Raw genomic sequence first — 17,090 nt, forward strand, 5'->3', positions numbered from 1 at the left:
CCTTCCCAGAAGTGTTCTGGTGTCTCTCTCTGAACAAAAATAAATAAATCTTGAAAAGGAACTATGATTTTTTATATATATAAAAGGTAATTTTGGATGATTTCTTTTTCTTTTCTTTTTTTGTCTTCAGGGTTATTGCTGGTGTTCAGTGCTGGTACTTTGAATCCACTGCTCTTGGCGGCCATTTTTTAATTGTTAATTTTTTTATTGGATCGGGGAGAGAGAAATTGGGGGTGGAATGAGAGAGGGAGGGGTAGAAAGAGAGAAAGAGAGAGAGAGAGACCTGCAGACCTGCTTCATAGCTTGTGAAGAGACTCCTCTGTAAGTGGGGAGCACTTAACCTAGTGTACCACCGTCCGTCCCCTTGGATGATTTCTAAATGCTAATAATATTGCATGTAAGAAAGGGAAACAGTTCAAGAATGTTCTTGCTGAGAATTTTTACCTCACTGAGGACTTTATAACAGATAAAAGTGGGAACTGAATTCTGTTGGATTATTTTAAAAGCAGTTCTTCCTACATTCTATTTGTGTTCCTGTTGAACACAAAGCATATGTCATATGCTGCCTGGTTGTATGTAAAATGTGTTTTTTGAGCTGGGAAGATAGCATCATAATAAAAATGTAAAGAAGACCTTCATGCCTGAGACAGCAAAGGTCCCAGGTTCAGTCCCTAGCACCAACATAAGTCATAAATAAACACACAAATATTTTTCTGTCTGTCTCAGAGTCCACAGGCAGAGTCACTACTCCAGCCTGGCAGTGTAACACACAAATATTTTTAAATGTATCTCTATAAGTTCAAATCAACTCAGGGGTTGAGTGGAATTTTTAGATTTTTTTTTCCTTAGCAATATCAAAACTGGCCTACTTTGGTCTTGTGTTGTTGCTACCTAAGTCCATGGCCATTGTTACATGCCCCAACACTTCTCCATAAATATAGTAATAACATAATTCAAATGATTACCTTAGCTCCTGTCAGTAAAGAAAAGGCGTTCTGTAATTGACACAATCTTAATATTGTTGTAAAGCAAAGAAACAGCAACATCGTAAAAAACAAAGCAAAAGACTTCTGGTTGTGTTGTCCTTATCACTGAGTTTTTTTTCATACTATGCTGTTCACTAATGAAAAATGAATATGTTAGAAAAGTATCCCTTTCAGCTGATGCTGTCCCTGTATGGTTTATCCTGTGTAAACTCCTAGTGCATGTTTGAAGTTGTACCCCTTCCCAGGCATCACACAATTCTAAAGAATGCAATAAGCTGTCATTAATTTTTGGTAGAGTTTCACTTCTGCATTTTAGAGCAGCTTGGATGAGATTTCATTTGGATGAAAATATATAATCACAAACATCAAGAAAGTGTGGTAAATTGATAGCCAGAATGAAACTTAACCCTGTGTGTTGTTAGAAATACAACTATATTCACCTTTAATATGTACTTAATCATTCTCTCACTGTTTTTATATTTGTAGGTCAATGGAACAGAAATTGAATATGAGTTTGAAGAAATTACATTGGAGAGGGTAAGAAAAATCCAATAATTTCAAACCCCAGTTTTATATTCCACATTATGCATCCCAGTGAGTTATCAAATCATGCAATGGTGTATGACATCCTGAAAGTTTCCAAGAAGACTTACAATGAAAATATTAATGAGATGCTTTTAGGGGAGTACATGGGAACAAGCAGACCAAATCACCATAATGTTCCACTTACAAATTGCATTGCTAAGACTAGAAAAATACATGGGAAGGACAGAAATGTTCAATGTGCAGATTTATTCTATTGTTACTATTATTGATACTGCAATAAAATTAAAATACACTATAAATTTTAATTTATGTACTATTAGTACAATCATCTCAACTATAATTATCATGCATTTTTAATTAAAGCAAATACAACTGATGGATTTTAAATATAGAGAGAAATGCAGCAGTACTGCAGGTCTCTGAAATATGATGCTGAAGTCTTGGCCTGGCTTTAACAAAATGGGGAAATTATGAGAAACACAATACTAACATAAAAAAGACAGATGTTTTATGAAGCCATAATAAAAATGACTCAAAAAAACATTAACAGAACATTCATCAAAAAAAAAAAGACATAGCATATAAAAACCTGTTCATGCTTATTAACAAGCAAGGAAAACATTTGTACTATATTTTGTACTCAAAACTGAAAATCGTAAAAGGATGTCTAGTATTGACTACATTGAACAGAGCTAGAAATTAATGTAACCATGAAAATACAATTAATACAATTCAAAAATAGATTTCAAAAACCTTAACATGGTCATACATTTTTACATATGAGGTTTTTTTAATGACTTTAAAAAAATATTTATTTACTTATTCCGTTTTGTTGCCCTTGTTGTTTTATTGTTGTCGTTATTATTGTTGTTATTGATGTCATCATTGTTGGATAGGACAGAGAGAATTAGAGAGAGGAGAGGAAGACAGAGAGGGGGAGAAGAGATAGACACCTGCAGACCTGCTTCACCGCTTATGAAGCAACTCTCCTGCAGGTGGGGAGCCGGAGCTTGAATCAGGATCCTTGTGCTTTGTACCATGTGTGCTTAACCTGCTGCGCTACTGCCTGACTCCCACATATGAGTTTTTTTTTAATTTATTGATTTATAAAATGGAAATTTTTACACATGAGTTTTAATAATAGTAGTGTTCAAGCACAGGAAAATTTTATATGAATATTACTCAACCTCATAGATCTTGAAAAATACAGATATTTCACAGTGCATCACTAAAAAATGTCTATGTGATTGAAGGTTAGATTGAATTATAAGCCTTCCTTATATCTTCACTTCCTTCTAACCTAGCATATACTCCCTGGTCATCCATCACTCTTAATTTTCCCTTTTCCCTTTCCACTCTCTTCCCACTCCACCTCCACCGTTCCCCTGGTTTTGTTTATGGGTTTATTCAGATAACCTCAGGTCTGATCAATTGGCCCTGTTTATCACCTCCCTACTTTCTATATGCCAGCACCTAGACAGTTGAACTTGACTAGACACACATATCTCACTTTAAAAATGTAACGCTTAGGAGTAGCCCAGGAAGTTACGAGTGCCAACTTGCATGCATGAGGTTTACTATTCAGGTCCCAGCATTGAATATACTAGCACTGAATAAACTAGCATTGAATAAACTAGCACTGAATATACCAGAATTGACTATGCTAGCATTGAATATACTAGCATTGAATATACATTGAATATACAGTATTGACTATAAGCCTGTTTCCTACAGCACTGAGGGAAGGTTTGGTGCTGAGGTATCTCCACCTTTCTATCTCTGTCTCTGTCTATCTTAAAAAATCAACATGTAGGGGTGAAGTCTCCCTGACGACTTCATTCATTCATACATACATACAGCTTTTCTGATAAAGCTGTATGTATGTATGTATGTATGTATGTATGTATGTATGTTTCCATGTGTGAAGCCTTAGATTTAAGCCCTGGCAACATATTGAAGCACCATATCAGCTGGGCAGCTCTGTGGAGAATTAGTACAAAGATATCTCTCTTCTGTGTCTGTCTTTCCATCTCCTCTCATTCTCTCTAAATAAAAAAACAACAGGGGGAGTGGGTTTGTAAATCTGCTCAGTAGTATTGCCTGAGTACATTCACCAGCACTGCACAAAAATATAGTTATATCCATTATGAATGTATGTATACATATACAAATACACATGTATAACTATTGATTTCATATTATCTAGCTCAACAATTTTTAAATATTTCTTTAGAAAAATCACTTTTTTAAATTTCTGAGACAATAACTTCACATTTTTCTTTAAATCTCAGTGTTCTTCCCTTATCTTCACTCTTAGCTGTTGACCTATTTATTCGAATAAAAATCAAGCAACCAAAGAAAACCACTTCCTCTCCTACGCCCAGGTCTTCTTGTGTGTGCCAGTGACAGCAAGAGAATCCCTGCTCCTGTCCTGCAGATATTTATCTGTGCTCTCTTCTCTTTCACCTCTTTAAGGACTTAGACAATTTTCACTCATCTCTCCTGAAATATCAGTTCTTTTCTTAAGGAAGTTACTTACTTCATATAGAAGTAGAGAGTTTCATGTATGTATGCATCTATGTGTGTAGGTATGTAGAAATGAATGTATGTGAGAAAGAGAGAAAAGCTGGAGTACCACTCTAGTATATGTGGTATTGGGGGTGGAACCAGGAACCTTAGACATGCAAGTCTAGAACTCTACTAACTGAGCCTTTGTGCACATTCTGCTTCTTTGTGGGTTTTTTTTTTTCTGGATAAATTTAGTACGGATATCATGTCTCTTAATTTTTTTAGAAGGTGCCCATGCTGATTGAGAGGTGGTTTAGCAGTGGAGGGCAGGACTGGAGTGGCTGAGGCCCCAGGTTCAGTCTGTAGTACTGCATATGCCTGAGTTATACCCTGATTCTCCAGATGTGTAGTAAATGATTTTTTTTTCAAAAATGTCTCATGATTCAATACTCCCCTCCTATTACTGGTTTAGGATTTTCTTCTATGTTAGTAAAAACATAGGAAAAGTGTCTCTTTTCATCAACTCCACATTATTGCTCAGAACTTAGTTTAATGTAGTCCATGTTTTCAAAAGTAGTCCTGAAAGAATCACTATCAAAGTCAAAACATATTCCATATCACTAGATTCAGGCACTAGTTTTCAGTCTTCACATCCCTGCAGCATTGGACATGACTGTTACTATCTCCTTTTATAAATATGTTGATTCCTTGGCTTCCAGAACAAAACATTCTTTATCAAATTTTGGAGCACAGAAACCCAGTGTACATACCTCTTCTCAGTCTACACTCACTTCCTAGGCTATCTCAGTCAGAGATTTGATTTTAATGCCAATAAAACTCATGCTTTTAAATACCAGCTGCCAGTGTATGATTTCCAAGTCTCAAGTCTTGGCCAGTATGCCACAGATGTGCAACTGCAGATCAGTTGGCATCTCTGCTGACCAGCAATGTATCCTAAACTTAGTAGGTTCCTGACAGAGTTTCTGATTTTCCCACATTTCCACCCTCAGGGTGAAAACTGCTTCTACTTTAATATTCCTAATCTTAACTATTTTTCAATCATTTTCCTAATTATTTCCTACTATATTCAAAATAATTATCTAGGAGTCCCACTTAACTTGTTTTTAATCTCTCAGCCTCCTGAGCAAGCCCTACTCCTCCTACTTTAAATTATTTCAAAGTCAAGCACATCTCACCAATAATTCCATCCTAGTCTTGGCCACGGTGGTACCTATGCTTTGCCTACCCTTCTCAAAGTATTCAGGGTTCTGTTTCAAAAAATAGATTGTCTCACTGTTATTATTAAAACCCTCTAGAGAGTGTCTGCAAATGGTCTCCCATGGCTAATGTGCTGCTTTGCCATGTAGAAGACTCAAGATTGAACCTGGCCCCACTGCAATGATCTTTAGGGGATACTTCGGTATATCTCTCATGGTCTCTGTTTCTGAAATTTCACAAAATGAGAAAGAAGTTGGTTCAGAAGAACTGTTTGAAATCATGCATGCTAGTGTGAGTTCCCGGTGATGCCAAAAAACAAACAAACAAAAACAGCACAACAAATATCTCAGAATGCCTCCATTGTCCATTCATTAACCAGCTGGCTGGGAAGACATCATAGCATTAGAACACAGGAGCCCTATGTCTGAGGCCCCAGCACCACCATATGGATGATGTTTCTTTCTTTCATAAAAATAAATGCATGAATATTTTTATAATAAAAGATAGTAACTAGTACCTGTATCTCCACCATGCCATTTCCCTGTCATAATTTGTTTACTCTTAACAGAACCTACTAATAACTGTAATTTACACTGTTAGTTTGTGATTATTATTTACTTTATCATTTGTCTCAACTCTAAATATATGCTATTTATATAAATTTAGTTACTTTTGACTCTAGTTTGCCTAGAATAGTGTATCTGAAATAAAGCATACACTCTGAATTTTTAACCAACCAATTTTTGACCTCTGCTCTACCTGCAAATTCAAGGAAGAGTCATGAGATTTGTGTTTGAGTTCTATTCTGTCAGTTGATGCTAAGATACTTTAATATAAATATCTAGCCTCTTTTGCTTTGGTTTTCAAATAATAAAGTAAGGTTAAAAATACATTTAACTATCTCTAGCTTAGTGTAATAACTAAATGAGTTAATGTAAAGATTTATAGTAGCATGTGTACCTATTACTCTCCAAATCTTCCCATTATATAAACAGAATAGTTTTTCATAGGTATAATTTATCAGAGTCATTGAGGAGACTTATTAAAACATAATTTTCTATTGATCCTTTTTATTTGTGTTTTCCTAATGAGAGATAATGAACACTTTTTTCCCATGTGCCTGTTTGACCATCTGTATGTCTTCTCTGGGAAAGTGTTTATTTAGATTTAATTGACTTTCTAATTTTGTGAATTCTTCATGTAGTTTGGATATTATTTGCTTAATGAGTGCATAATGTGCGAAGACTTCCTCCCATTCAGTAGGTTTCTTTTTCTGAGAAGAGACAATTTAGTATGATATAGTTCCATTTTTTGCCCCTTGGTTGTGCTTTTGTTTCCCTGCAGTTAGAATAGAGTCCCTAACATCTACCTAAGATCAATATTAGGGAATATATTGCTTCTGTTTTTATCCATGTATTTAATGTTTCAGGTTTTATATGTAATTCCTTAATCCATTTGAATTAATTTTTGTATATGGTGTTAGATGGTAGCATGGTTTTAATGTCTATTCAGTTTGTTGAATAATTCACTACTGATCTATAACAGGTATGAACTGGAAACTATCTAAATGTCATAATGAGACAAATGAATAAACAGATGTGGTTGTAAGGCACAGGGAAACACTCTCAAACTATAGAAAAGATAAAATCCTTCCATGTGCAACAGCATGGGTAAATATCGAGGGTGTTGTGCTTAGTGAAGTAAGTCAGAGAGGGACAAGTATATGCCTTCACTTGCATGCAATATGTGGAGGAAAAAAATCTTGAATAAATTAGTAAGACAAAAATAAACTTTTAGATTCTAAAATCAATTAATATATTCCAGAAGAGAATAGGCAAAGGTGTTGTTAAATTGAATAAAAGAGAACAGTTCATACTGAATGATAAACTGGATACTTCATGGTGAACTAATGCTACTTAGCACATTAATTCTTAATGATGCACACCTGAAACTTAAAGAATGTAATAACACAATCCTACTTCATTTATATAGATTAAAAATAATTTCCTAGTTTCAATGGCCAGTTTACATTAATGTAATGATTTATTTCAAATCAGATTTTTAAAAAATATTTATTTATTCCCTTTTGTTGCCCTTGTTGTAGTTATTATTGTTGTTGTTGTTGATGATGTCATTGTTGTTGGATAGTACAGAGAGAAGGAGAAAAGAGGGGAAGACAGAGAGGGAAGAGAAAGATAGATACCTGCAGACCTGCTTCACCGCTTGTGAAGCGACTCTCCTGCAGGTGGGGACCTGGGGGCTCGAACTAGGATCCTTAAGCCAGTTCTTGTATTTTGCACCACATGCACTTAACCTGCTGTGCTATCTCCTGACTCCCTCAAATAAGGACTTTTAACTTTTTCTTACTAACATTGTTCAATGTAAGGCATCCAGTGTTGAAGAAGCTATTATGATCCTTGTTACATACATTTGTAGACTGCATGTTTTTCTATTTAATCTTTGTTACATTTAATTTAGTAATAAAATAATCACATTGATAACTATGAGGTGGATATTTCTACCTCTGTTTTACATATTTGAGCACTGAGACTAAAATTAAATTACTTCTCAAAAATCAGTTGGATGGTATGGGACAGCTAGAATTCAGCAAATAAGCAACAGATTCTAGTTACTGAGGTACTGAGTTAGACTGCACTTGAAATTAAACTCAAGTGCCACTTCCTCCCAAAATTTTGTCTTAATACTTCCTTGTGTAGGAGAAGTTTCTCCATAAATGAATAAAACCAGTGATAAAGTACTGAACTTGCAAGTTTATGGTTCCATGTTTGATTTTGATACCTAACACATTCTAGAATAAACTGCTCTGGTTCTCTTTGTCTTTCATCTCTCATATATATAGTGTTCTGATGTGATAAAGGAATATAATTAGAGGATTTCCTACGCCAGAGTCATGAGTGAAGTGTGAAGCCTGCCATTGCCTCTGATCTATTAATTTTGATGGGTGGTATTTCATTATAGTGCTTTTTGTTTATATGTTTTTGTGGAACTGGAGTCATATACATGTTTGATTTCACTAGCTCAGGTCTGTCTTTTTTTTAGTCAGCAAAGATTTACCGCTATGGGTTGTCTTCTTCAGATAGAAGGAGAGAAATAGACAAGGAGAGAGGGAGCAATGCCATAGCACCGAAACTTCCCACAATTCAGTGAGGATTGAGTTCAAAGCTAGGTCTTGTATGCAACAAAATATGTACTCTCCCAGGTGTGCTGTCTTGCTAGCTTGATACTTTTTCCCCCTTTATTGGGGGATTAATGTTTTACCCCCATTTTTTTTTTAAATTCAGAGACAGAGGCACAAAGTGTGGGAGATACTGCAGCACCAAAACTTCTTTCAGTGTCACATCACCTCTCAGTGGTGTTGGTCTCAAGCCTGGGTTACATGCTTAGCAACACAGACACCTTATTCAGTGAACTAGTCCTCTGTTTCATAATGTTCTTTGTAACATGTGTGCTCAACTAGGTGCACCACCACCCAGCCACTCATAGTGTTATTGGTATTATCATGGTAGCATATTGATTAAAGGTGAAAGAAGCAGGGAGACTGCACAGTGGTGGTGCACCAGACTTACATACCTGAGCTCCTAAAGGTTTCAGGTTCAGTCCTTGGCATCACAATATGTCAGAGAGCTGAGCAGTGTTTTTGTCTGTCTTGTTTCTCTTGTGAAAATAAATATATAAATCTTAAAGGCTGAAAAAGAAAATGGACTGGACAATTTCCAGACAAGTTGATTACTTCCTCCGACAAGGCATTGTTCAGTCTCTGGGTGCAGTTCTTGTTTCATGAAATTTCATAGCCTTGGAGGAGATACAGATAAGCAAGCAGGCAGATGCCATGAAATTGAGCAGAGTGCTGTGGAGGCTGGCCCAGAAAGGAGTGCTTTCCTGAGGCATTACATTTGAACTAGTGTAAGAAAGCCATGGGAAAGGGAGCGGAAGATCTTTCTTATGACAGGAAATAATAGTTGAAAATCATAAGAACTCAGTGCAAAAGTGACATGAACCAGGTACTGCAAGTAGCTCATAATCACTCTGTCTGGTTCATTCATAGAATTTAGAGAGGGAGACCAGGTTACACAGAGGGAGAGGACTGTGAGCATAGATAATCAAATAATTTATAGAAGGTTATAAATTTTATCCTAAAGTAAATTAAGAGCCTCTGAATAATATTTGTGATTTTTAATCATTTTATGAGGGACTAATGGTTTACAGTACTGTTGTTGATGCTTGGGTATAGTGTCTGCGGTGCATTTTCACCCAGACTTAGGTCTTTTTCCACCACCATAAACCAGGACCCCAACACCTTCTCCACTCCCTTCTTTCACAGTGCTCAGAGCTCTTTTTGCCTCCAGAGTTATCACTGGGGCTCAGTGCCTGTACTATAAAGCCACTGCTCCTGGTAGTCAATTTTTTTCTTTCTTTCTTTCTTTCTTTCTTTCTTTCTTTTTTTTTTTTTTTTTGTTGTTGTTGTATAGGACAGAGAGAGTTGAGTGAGGAAGGGAGGATAGAGAAGGGGATAAAAAGACACCTGCAGACCTGCCTCACCGCTTGTGAAGCACCTCCCCCCACACACACACACACAGGTGAGGAGCCAGGACCTCAAACTGGGATCATTTGCTCCAGTCTTTGTGCTTCATACCATACGCACTTAACCTGGGGCACACCACTTGGCCCCCTACAGAGCTTGTATCTTTGGTGCAATACACCAAGCCCAGCTTACATTTCATTTTGTATTTTACATTTCTGTCCTTGTTTATTAAGTTACATGATTCCTTCAAGTTCCATCTAAGATGAGGCAAAGGAGGTGACTTTATCATTTTGAACAGCTGACTAGCATTCCACTGTGTATATATACTATGACTTTCTTAGCTACTCATCTCCCATTGGACATATGGGTTGCTTCCAAGTTTTAGCTATTACAAATTCTACTGCTATGAACATAAGTATACATTGGTCTCTTTCAAACTAGTTGAGTCTTTATAGAGAAAATCTATACCCAGTGTCATACTCAATAGTGAGACTGAAAGCTTTTCCTCTTCAATCAGGTACAAGATAGGGTTTCCCACTACCATCATTACTATTCAACACTGTCTACAAAGTCTTAGCCATAACAGTTAAGCAAAAGAAAATAGTTAAAGGGGGTACAAGCTGGAAGAGAAGAATTTTATAAAGCTATAATAATATGCAGATGATATAATAAGTATGTATAGAAAATCCAAAATAATAAAGTAGAAAATTCCTAGAAATTATTAAACAATAAAATAAGGTAGAAGACAACAAAATCAGTAGACAAAAATTAGTAACATTCTCTACTTAAATACTAAAATAGAGGCTGAAAAAAATCTGGAGATTTATCTCCTTTACTATAGCAGCAAAAATAACCAAGTATTTGGGTAAACTTAAAAAAGGAAATGGAAGCCGTGCATGCCTCTGAAGAATGTTAAGTACAAAGTGGCATAATTATACTTGTATTTTAAAGCAGTCATTTCTATTTCAATGATGGATTCGTAGGATCCAGGAAACTTCATGGGGTTGTCACATAAGTCATATTAAGTGACTGAATTTGCCAATGTTAACAGATAAGAATATGGTAAGAATGTTAGAAGAACAGATTCTAAAGCTTTGTAAAGTGGTAAAATGCCAAAGAGTAGAAGAATCAAAGATGCCTACCCTCTAATCCAACAAATCCCTTTCTTTAAAATAACCTGAGCCTCTCAAAAATGAATAACTGTGCCTTTCTGATACCCAGACTACTAGGGCATTACTAAGGTACTGAGCAGAAAGTCCATTCCTCAAAATAATTTATTCATTGTCCATGGATGAAGTTAATAGACTGTGTGCACTCTGTAATTGACACCAAGAGAAGCTGACTGAGCCAGCATGGATAATAGATTTATCATGCCTTCGTAATTCTGATCAGCACGCATGACTACAACTTAACAGAGTTTTTGAAGTGACTAAAATGTCTCCCTACCCCTGCCTTCAGTCTCCAAGAAAAAGTACATTTGTACTGTTTACTTGAGAGTTTCAGAATATATGACCATGTGATTAATTTGAATGTTTAATCTGACAAATCAGGGATATTCTCTTGTAATGAAAAAGTAACCAAATGGCAGTAGGAACTATCTCCCCAAATATGAAACACTGATTTTTGTTACGTATCTGACTGTTGCCATGTGGAAGCTGATGCTTGTTTTTATTTAAATCAATTCCTTTCTAAGCCACACCTACACCTACTACAACTACTGGGTGTCCTTCCTTTTTACTCTTCCATCTCAGGTAAGGGAAACAAGGCCTGGCTTCCTCAGGTATTCTTCAAATTATTTCCCCTCTCAGTGATGAGGAAAAAAACAAAGGTTCCTGAACACAAAAGGTCTGGGTTCCAGTGGATCTGGAGTTCTTTGACTATTCTTTATTGTTAGTATCAAGGATTAGAAAGGTATAGTCCTTATAGATACCTATAAGTATGTAGCTTGATATAGACAAGTGTATCAATTTTATATATGTGAATTTTGATCTGAGTGTTATTGATTCAGCAGAAGGTATTGAAAGCTATATGGAAGAAAATTAGTTTTATATATGCAGTGCAAAGAAGCACATTTGAGCTTAGATTTTATTTGTAGTCTATGGCTAGGCACTTTTTATATGACCTTGAACAAGTTACTGAACCTGTTAAAGTTTTCGTTTCTCAATTAGAAATAGGATGCTAATATATATCTTATCATTTGGCAGTGAGAAACAGAAACAACATCAGGAAATTTTAACAGCCACATGTAAAAATGAAATTAGATCATCATTTAGCAACATACTAAGACTCTAACGCAAAATGGACTGAAGATTTAGATATTTACCTTAAAGTATAAAATGCAAACATAAATGACACATCCCAGAACCATAAAATCAGAGGTATATTTGGATGCTTAACCCCATTGGCAAGAGACATTAAAGCATACGGGACTACATCAAATTGAAATTCTTTTATACATCAAAAGAAACTACCTAAAAATGTAAGCTAGCAACTGGGAAATATATTTGTACATTACATTTCTGGTAGTGGTTGAGATCTAAAAAAATAGAGAGAGAAATCATGTAATCCTACAATGAAAAGTAAGAAACTTAATTTTTAAAAATGTAGGTGAAAGATATGAACACTTCTCCAAAGAAGACATGCAGATGGCCCACAAACATGAAAAATGTTCACTATCACTTATTACTAAAGAAACATAAATTAAAACCATTATGAAACATCACCGTACACCAATGAGAATGATCTAAATTCAAAAGAAAAAAAAACTGAGAGCAATAAGTGTTGGTAAAGATGTGAAGGAAAAGAAACTCTGTTATACTGTTGGTGATGGAGTGTAGCTTCTTATGAAAGATAATCTGGGAGATTTCTAACAAATGAAAATGCCTTATGATTCAGCAGTGCATATATGCAAAGGACACAAATACACTTGTTCAAAAGGATGCATGCACCCCTATGTTCTTATGTATATTATTCATAATTACGTAATTTGGGGATTAAATGTCCATGAACAAGTGAGTGAATAAAAGCATTATGAGATAGATGCTCAAGTTATTGTGGCTTTGGGGACAAAATGAATGGAACTGGAAGTGCTTGTGCTAAGTGAAATAAGTGATGATGTAAAATTATAATGGTCACATTGTGTCACTCATGTGGTGTATAAGTAAAATATAAATTTGCCAAAATATAATCCTTGCAACATGTGCGATCAACCAACTGCGCCACCACCTGGCCCCCCAAAATAACCATAACCAAGTTGACTCTGATGCTTTGAAAACTATGGTGGTTGTTGAAAGGCGCTGTCCCTAGCTAAGTGAAGGGTTCCATTTGGTCGGGTAGAACAGTGACTTTGGTGGTAGGTGCAGTGAGTGTTATACATGCATTTGCATATAATTATGCTCCTAAAATCTTTTAAAATTGTAAACCAATGTCACATCAACACAAAAGGAAAATGCAAAAGTTGTTTTTCCTGCTCAGCTTACAAATAGACTTCTATACTTGCCAAACAAACTTAAACAAATGATCTTGCCTCTGTGTTAGCTAACCATGTGGTAGATTGTGGATCAATTTTATCCTAGGCTTGTGCTGCCATAACCTGATCTCAAAATAAATGTTTCCTTGTTTGACTCTCTTTTTATAAATTTCTTCTCAGTGCTCTCGCCACTTTCATAAAGGAAAGTTCTGTAGTGAAATCATGTTGGCAGGTCTCACCATTATACCTACAAATTTACATATGCCATATCCTTTAAAGTAATCTACTACAATTTTCCTATCCTCAGAACTTAAAAAAAAAAAAATTGACTAACAAGTGACAGAAGAGAATGGATAGTTACAGGTCTGTGTATTAGCAATCTACTATCTTGAAGCTTCTCTGATTTGGGAACTAGCAAACTTTCTTAAACATGGCAAGTTTTTTTTTGTTCTTGGGTTTTGTTTGTTTGTTTGTTTGTTTGTTTGTTTGTTTGTTTTGCAGTGTTAACCACTAAACTCAGATATTAGGGAAAATACTGTTAGAAATACAGTGTACTAGAGCCCAGATAGCTCAGTCAATAGAGCATCAGAAACACAGTGCACATACATTTGGAGGGCCATTAATCTAACTTTTCTTACAATATAAGCATTAAAGTCTCAGCAGTGAAGAGTTCCTGGTTACAAAAAAAATAAATAAATAAAAAAGAAAAAGAAAAAAACCCACACACACACACACAAAAAAAAAACCCTCCAAGTGCTGATTTTAGATGAATTGGCACAAAAGGCAGTTAACTGCTGACTCCAAACTTCTCCATTTTTCTTTTTTATGCTCCCAGCTGAGTTATCTCCCTTCCCTCACTTCACAAACCCTTTGTCTTCATAGTGTTAGCAATTTTTTTTCTTCACATTTTTATTTTATTTATAAAAAGGAAACACCAACAAAACCACAGGATCAAAGGGGTACAACTCCATATAATTCCCACCACCAGAACTCCATATCCCATCCCCTCCCTTGATAGCTTTCCTATTCATTAACCCTCTGGGAGTATGGATCCAAGGTCATTGTGGGATGCAGAAGGTGGAAGGCCTGACTTCTGTAATTGCTTCCCCGATGAACATGGGTGATTCATAGTCCTGGCCTGCCTCTCTCTTTCCCTAGTGGGGCAAGTTCTGGAGAATTGGAACTCCAGGACACTTTGGTGGGGATGTCTGTCCAGGGAAGTCTGGTGCCAACCTCTTGCCCTTTTTCAGGTTTTGTAGTCCTTGCTTTGATAAGGTAACTTTGGAGTGAGTGAGAGAACTGTAATAGGAAGTAGGTGAGGAGGGTATCTAAATGGATACTATTTCATTATGAACTTGATACTGACTCACTACAGACTATTGTGTATTTTTGCTTTCAGGTATATATTTTGCCCTAATTTATGGATACATGTGAACATATACTCTTGTCTAACGGGAGCTGACCTATATCTAGGTTTTGGGACTTTGTTAGAAAGTGAACCTCCAGGAATGGAATTTGGGAATACCATGAAAAAGAGGTCTCACCTGAGTGATGAGGGTGAAGGTTTGGCATTCCATACCTGACGTCTCTGTACACAGTCTGAGGTGAACACGCATGCTGAGATGGTACTTGTTGCGTTGATTAGGTTGGAATTAGTGGATGCAATGTCGTTTGGTATGACTTGAGAGAAGCATGCAGGGAAGTGAGCCCCACCCCAGAGGTTCCAGGATTGGGAGAAACATAGGCTCTGTAGAGGAAGGGGAGATTCCTGTTGTCTTAGGGTTTAAGAAGACAGTAGATAGTTATTTCAATAATCACATTGTTTGGCAATTGGGTTAACTTTGAAAAATCCCTTTGTTAGGATTTGCTGTATCATACACACCATCACCATATTTTATGCCCTTTAACATTATTTGCATATAGCTATGCCAGCAGTTGCTTTTATTCTCCCTGGACTAAGCCTTTAAGAGAGTCAACATATCAAAGACTCAGCCTATGTATTAAAAAGACTCAGTTTGTGCTTTAAAAAGTTTGAGACATTCAATCAGTTTTTTCCCCGCTCACATTACTTAAATAGTGATTTGTATGACTACAAATTACTAGGAGTGTACATAAACACCATTCCCACCACCAAAAGACTGTGTTCTATCCCACCTGCCCTAACCCCCCCACCCTGCTGCTCCGGGAAGCTGAATATCCACCCTCAACCTCACCCCAGGGTTTTTACTTTGGTGCCCTACTCCAGATTTAGTCAAATCCTGCTTTTAGTTAAGACATGGATAGTTAAGTTATTGGGTGAGTAGGACTCTAATTTGGTGGGTTGAGTTGGCATGAGGTACTAGATGCTGAGTTATTGAAAACCCAAGACTTAGAGTCTTACAATCATATCTAACCATTCCCAGGTCACTGAATTCAAGATTTTGAGAAAGGGCAAACACAGGGGGAGTGGACATCTTTTGGTTATCTGCCCATCTCATCCCTTTCACTTTGCTAACTGACCAGATTTTAGTTCAGAATCTACATTTCCGCACATAATTCACATGCTTTGAAGGAATTTAAGTGACTCCAGAGTCCAGGTGCAGGTCTTTACTGATCTACATTAATGGACACATCCTGATCCCCAGGCCTCCAGAGAGCTGGATATACAACCCAATTCAATATAGTCAGAGGGAATTCCATGCCTCAGAATTCAGAGACAGAATTCACCCATCTCCCATGAACAAAAATGAAGATGCCTATTGCTCTAGTAAAGGCCTGAAGCCATTTTATGGCTATAAGAGAATTCCTGCTTTAGAACAACGTAGCATGTTAAAAAATTAGTAATTATTTAATAATGGTTTACAGGATTCTAAGATTTCAGGAGTCTAGTTTCACTAGACACCCCTCAAAGTTCTGTGCTCTTTCCCCTTCTGTGATAACCAACCTAATTCTCACAAGATCTTAAGCACAATTTTGTCCCTTTTTTTTTTTTTGCAAGTTTATTTGCTTTAATTTTCTATATCCCACATATGTGCGAAATCACCTGGTAGGTGACTTTACCCTTTTTACTTATATCACTAAACATAATCTCCTCCAATTCCATCCATTTTGTCTGAAAAGATACACTAGGGATGACTGGAGAAAAAAGCTATGGGGTATATATCCAGTATTAAACTATGCTAAAAATAAAGTAGCATTTTAATCTTATAAAGTGTTAGAGATTCAGTCTAGCGTCTTACACAAGTGCTTTTCCAAAGAGCCATCTGCTTGTCCAACATTTTTGTTTTTTTAGAATTATAAACTTGCAAAGCAGCATAATGGTTATGCAAAATAATTTCATGCCTGAGGATCTGAGGTCCCCAGTTCAATCCCCAGCCCCATCATAAGCCAGACCTAAGAGTCAGACCTAAGCAGTGCTCTCTGGTCAATCAGTTTCTCTCTCACTCTGTGTCATCATCATCATCATCATCATCATCATAATAATAATAATGTTTTTGTTTTTTATTTATTTTTAATGTTTTACACTACAGTCATTGACATATGCATACAATTTCATTAGGTGCCAGAACCCCAAAGTTTTCCTCCTCTATTTCCTCCCACTACCTCCCAGATTACTTTGCATTGGTGTACTAAACCTGTCCAGTCCATGTTTCACTTTGTGCTCTCTCTCCCCATCCCTATTATTAGGTCCCATTAATCAGTGAGATCATTTGATATTTGTTTTTCTCTTTTTGGCTTATCTCACTCAACATCATTTCCTTAAGTTTCATCCAAGAAGATGCAAAGGAGACAACCTCATCATTTCTAATAGCTGAGTAGTGTTCTACCATGTATATATACC

The 17,090-nt window shown here is 36.3% G+C and overlaps 1 protein-coding gene across 13 annotated transcripts in view; it reads left to right on the forward strand.

Moving 5' to 3' along the window:
* The window catches only part of DLG2 (discs large MAGUK scaffold protein 2), a 1,912,587-nt gene that overhangs the window by 1,281,673 nt on the left and 613,824 nt on the right, over window positions 1–17,090 (forward strand). For all 13 annotated transcript variants that reach the window (XM_060176807.1, XM_060176791.1, XM_060176792.1 and 10 more), the window contains one exon: window positions 1,473–1,523. In XM_060176807.1, coding sequence (XP_060032790.1) covers window positions 1,473–1,523 — 51 coding nt within the window. The remainder of the gene's footprint in view (window positions 1–1,472; window positions 1,524–17,090) is intronic.

This window comes from Erinaceus europaeus, chromosome 17 (genome assembly GCF_950295315.1).
Source record: "Erinaceus europaeus chromosome 17, mEriEur2.1, whole genome shotgun sequence".
Lineage (NCBI taxonomy): Eukaryota > Metazoa > Chordata > Mammalia > Eulipotyphla > Erinaceidae > Erinaceus > Erinaceus europaeus.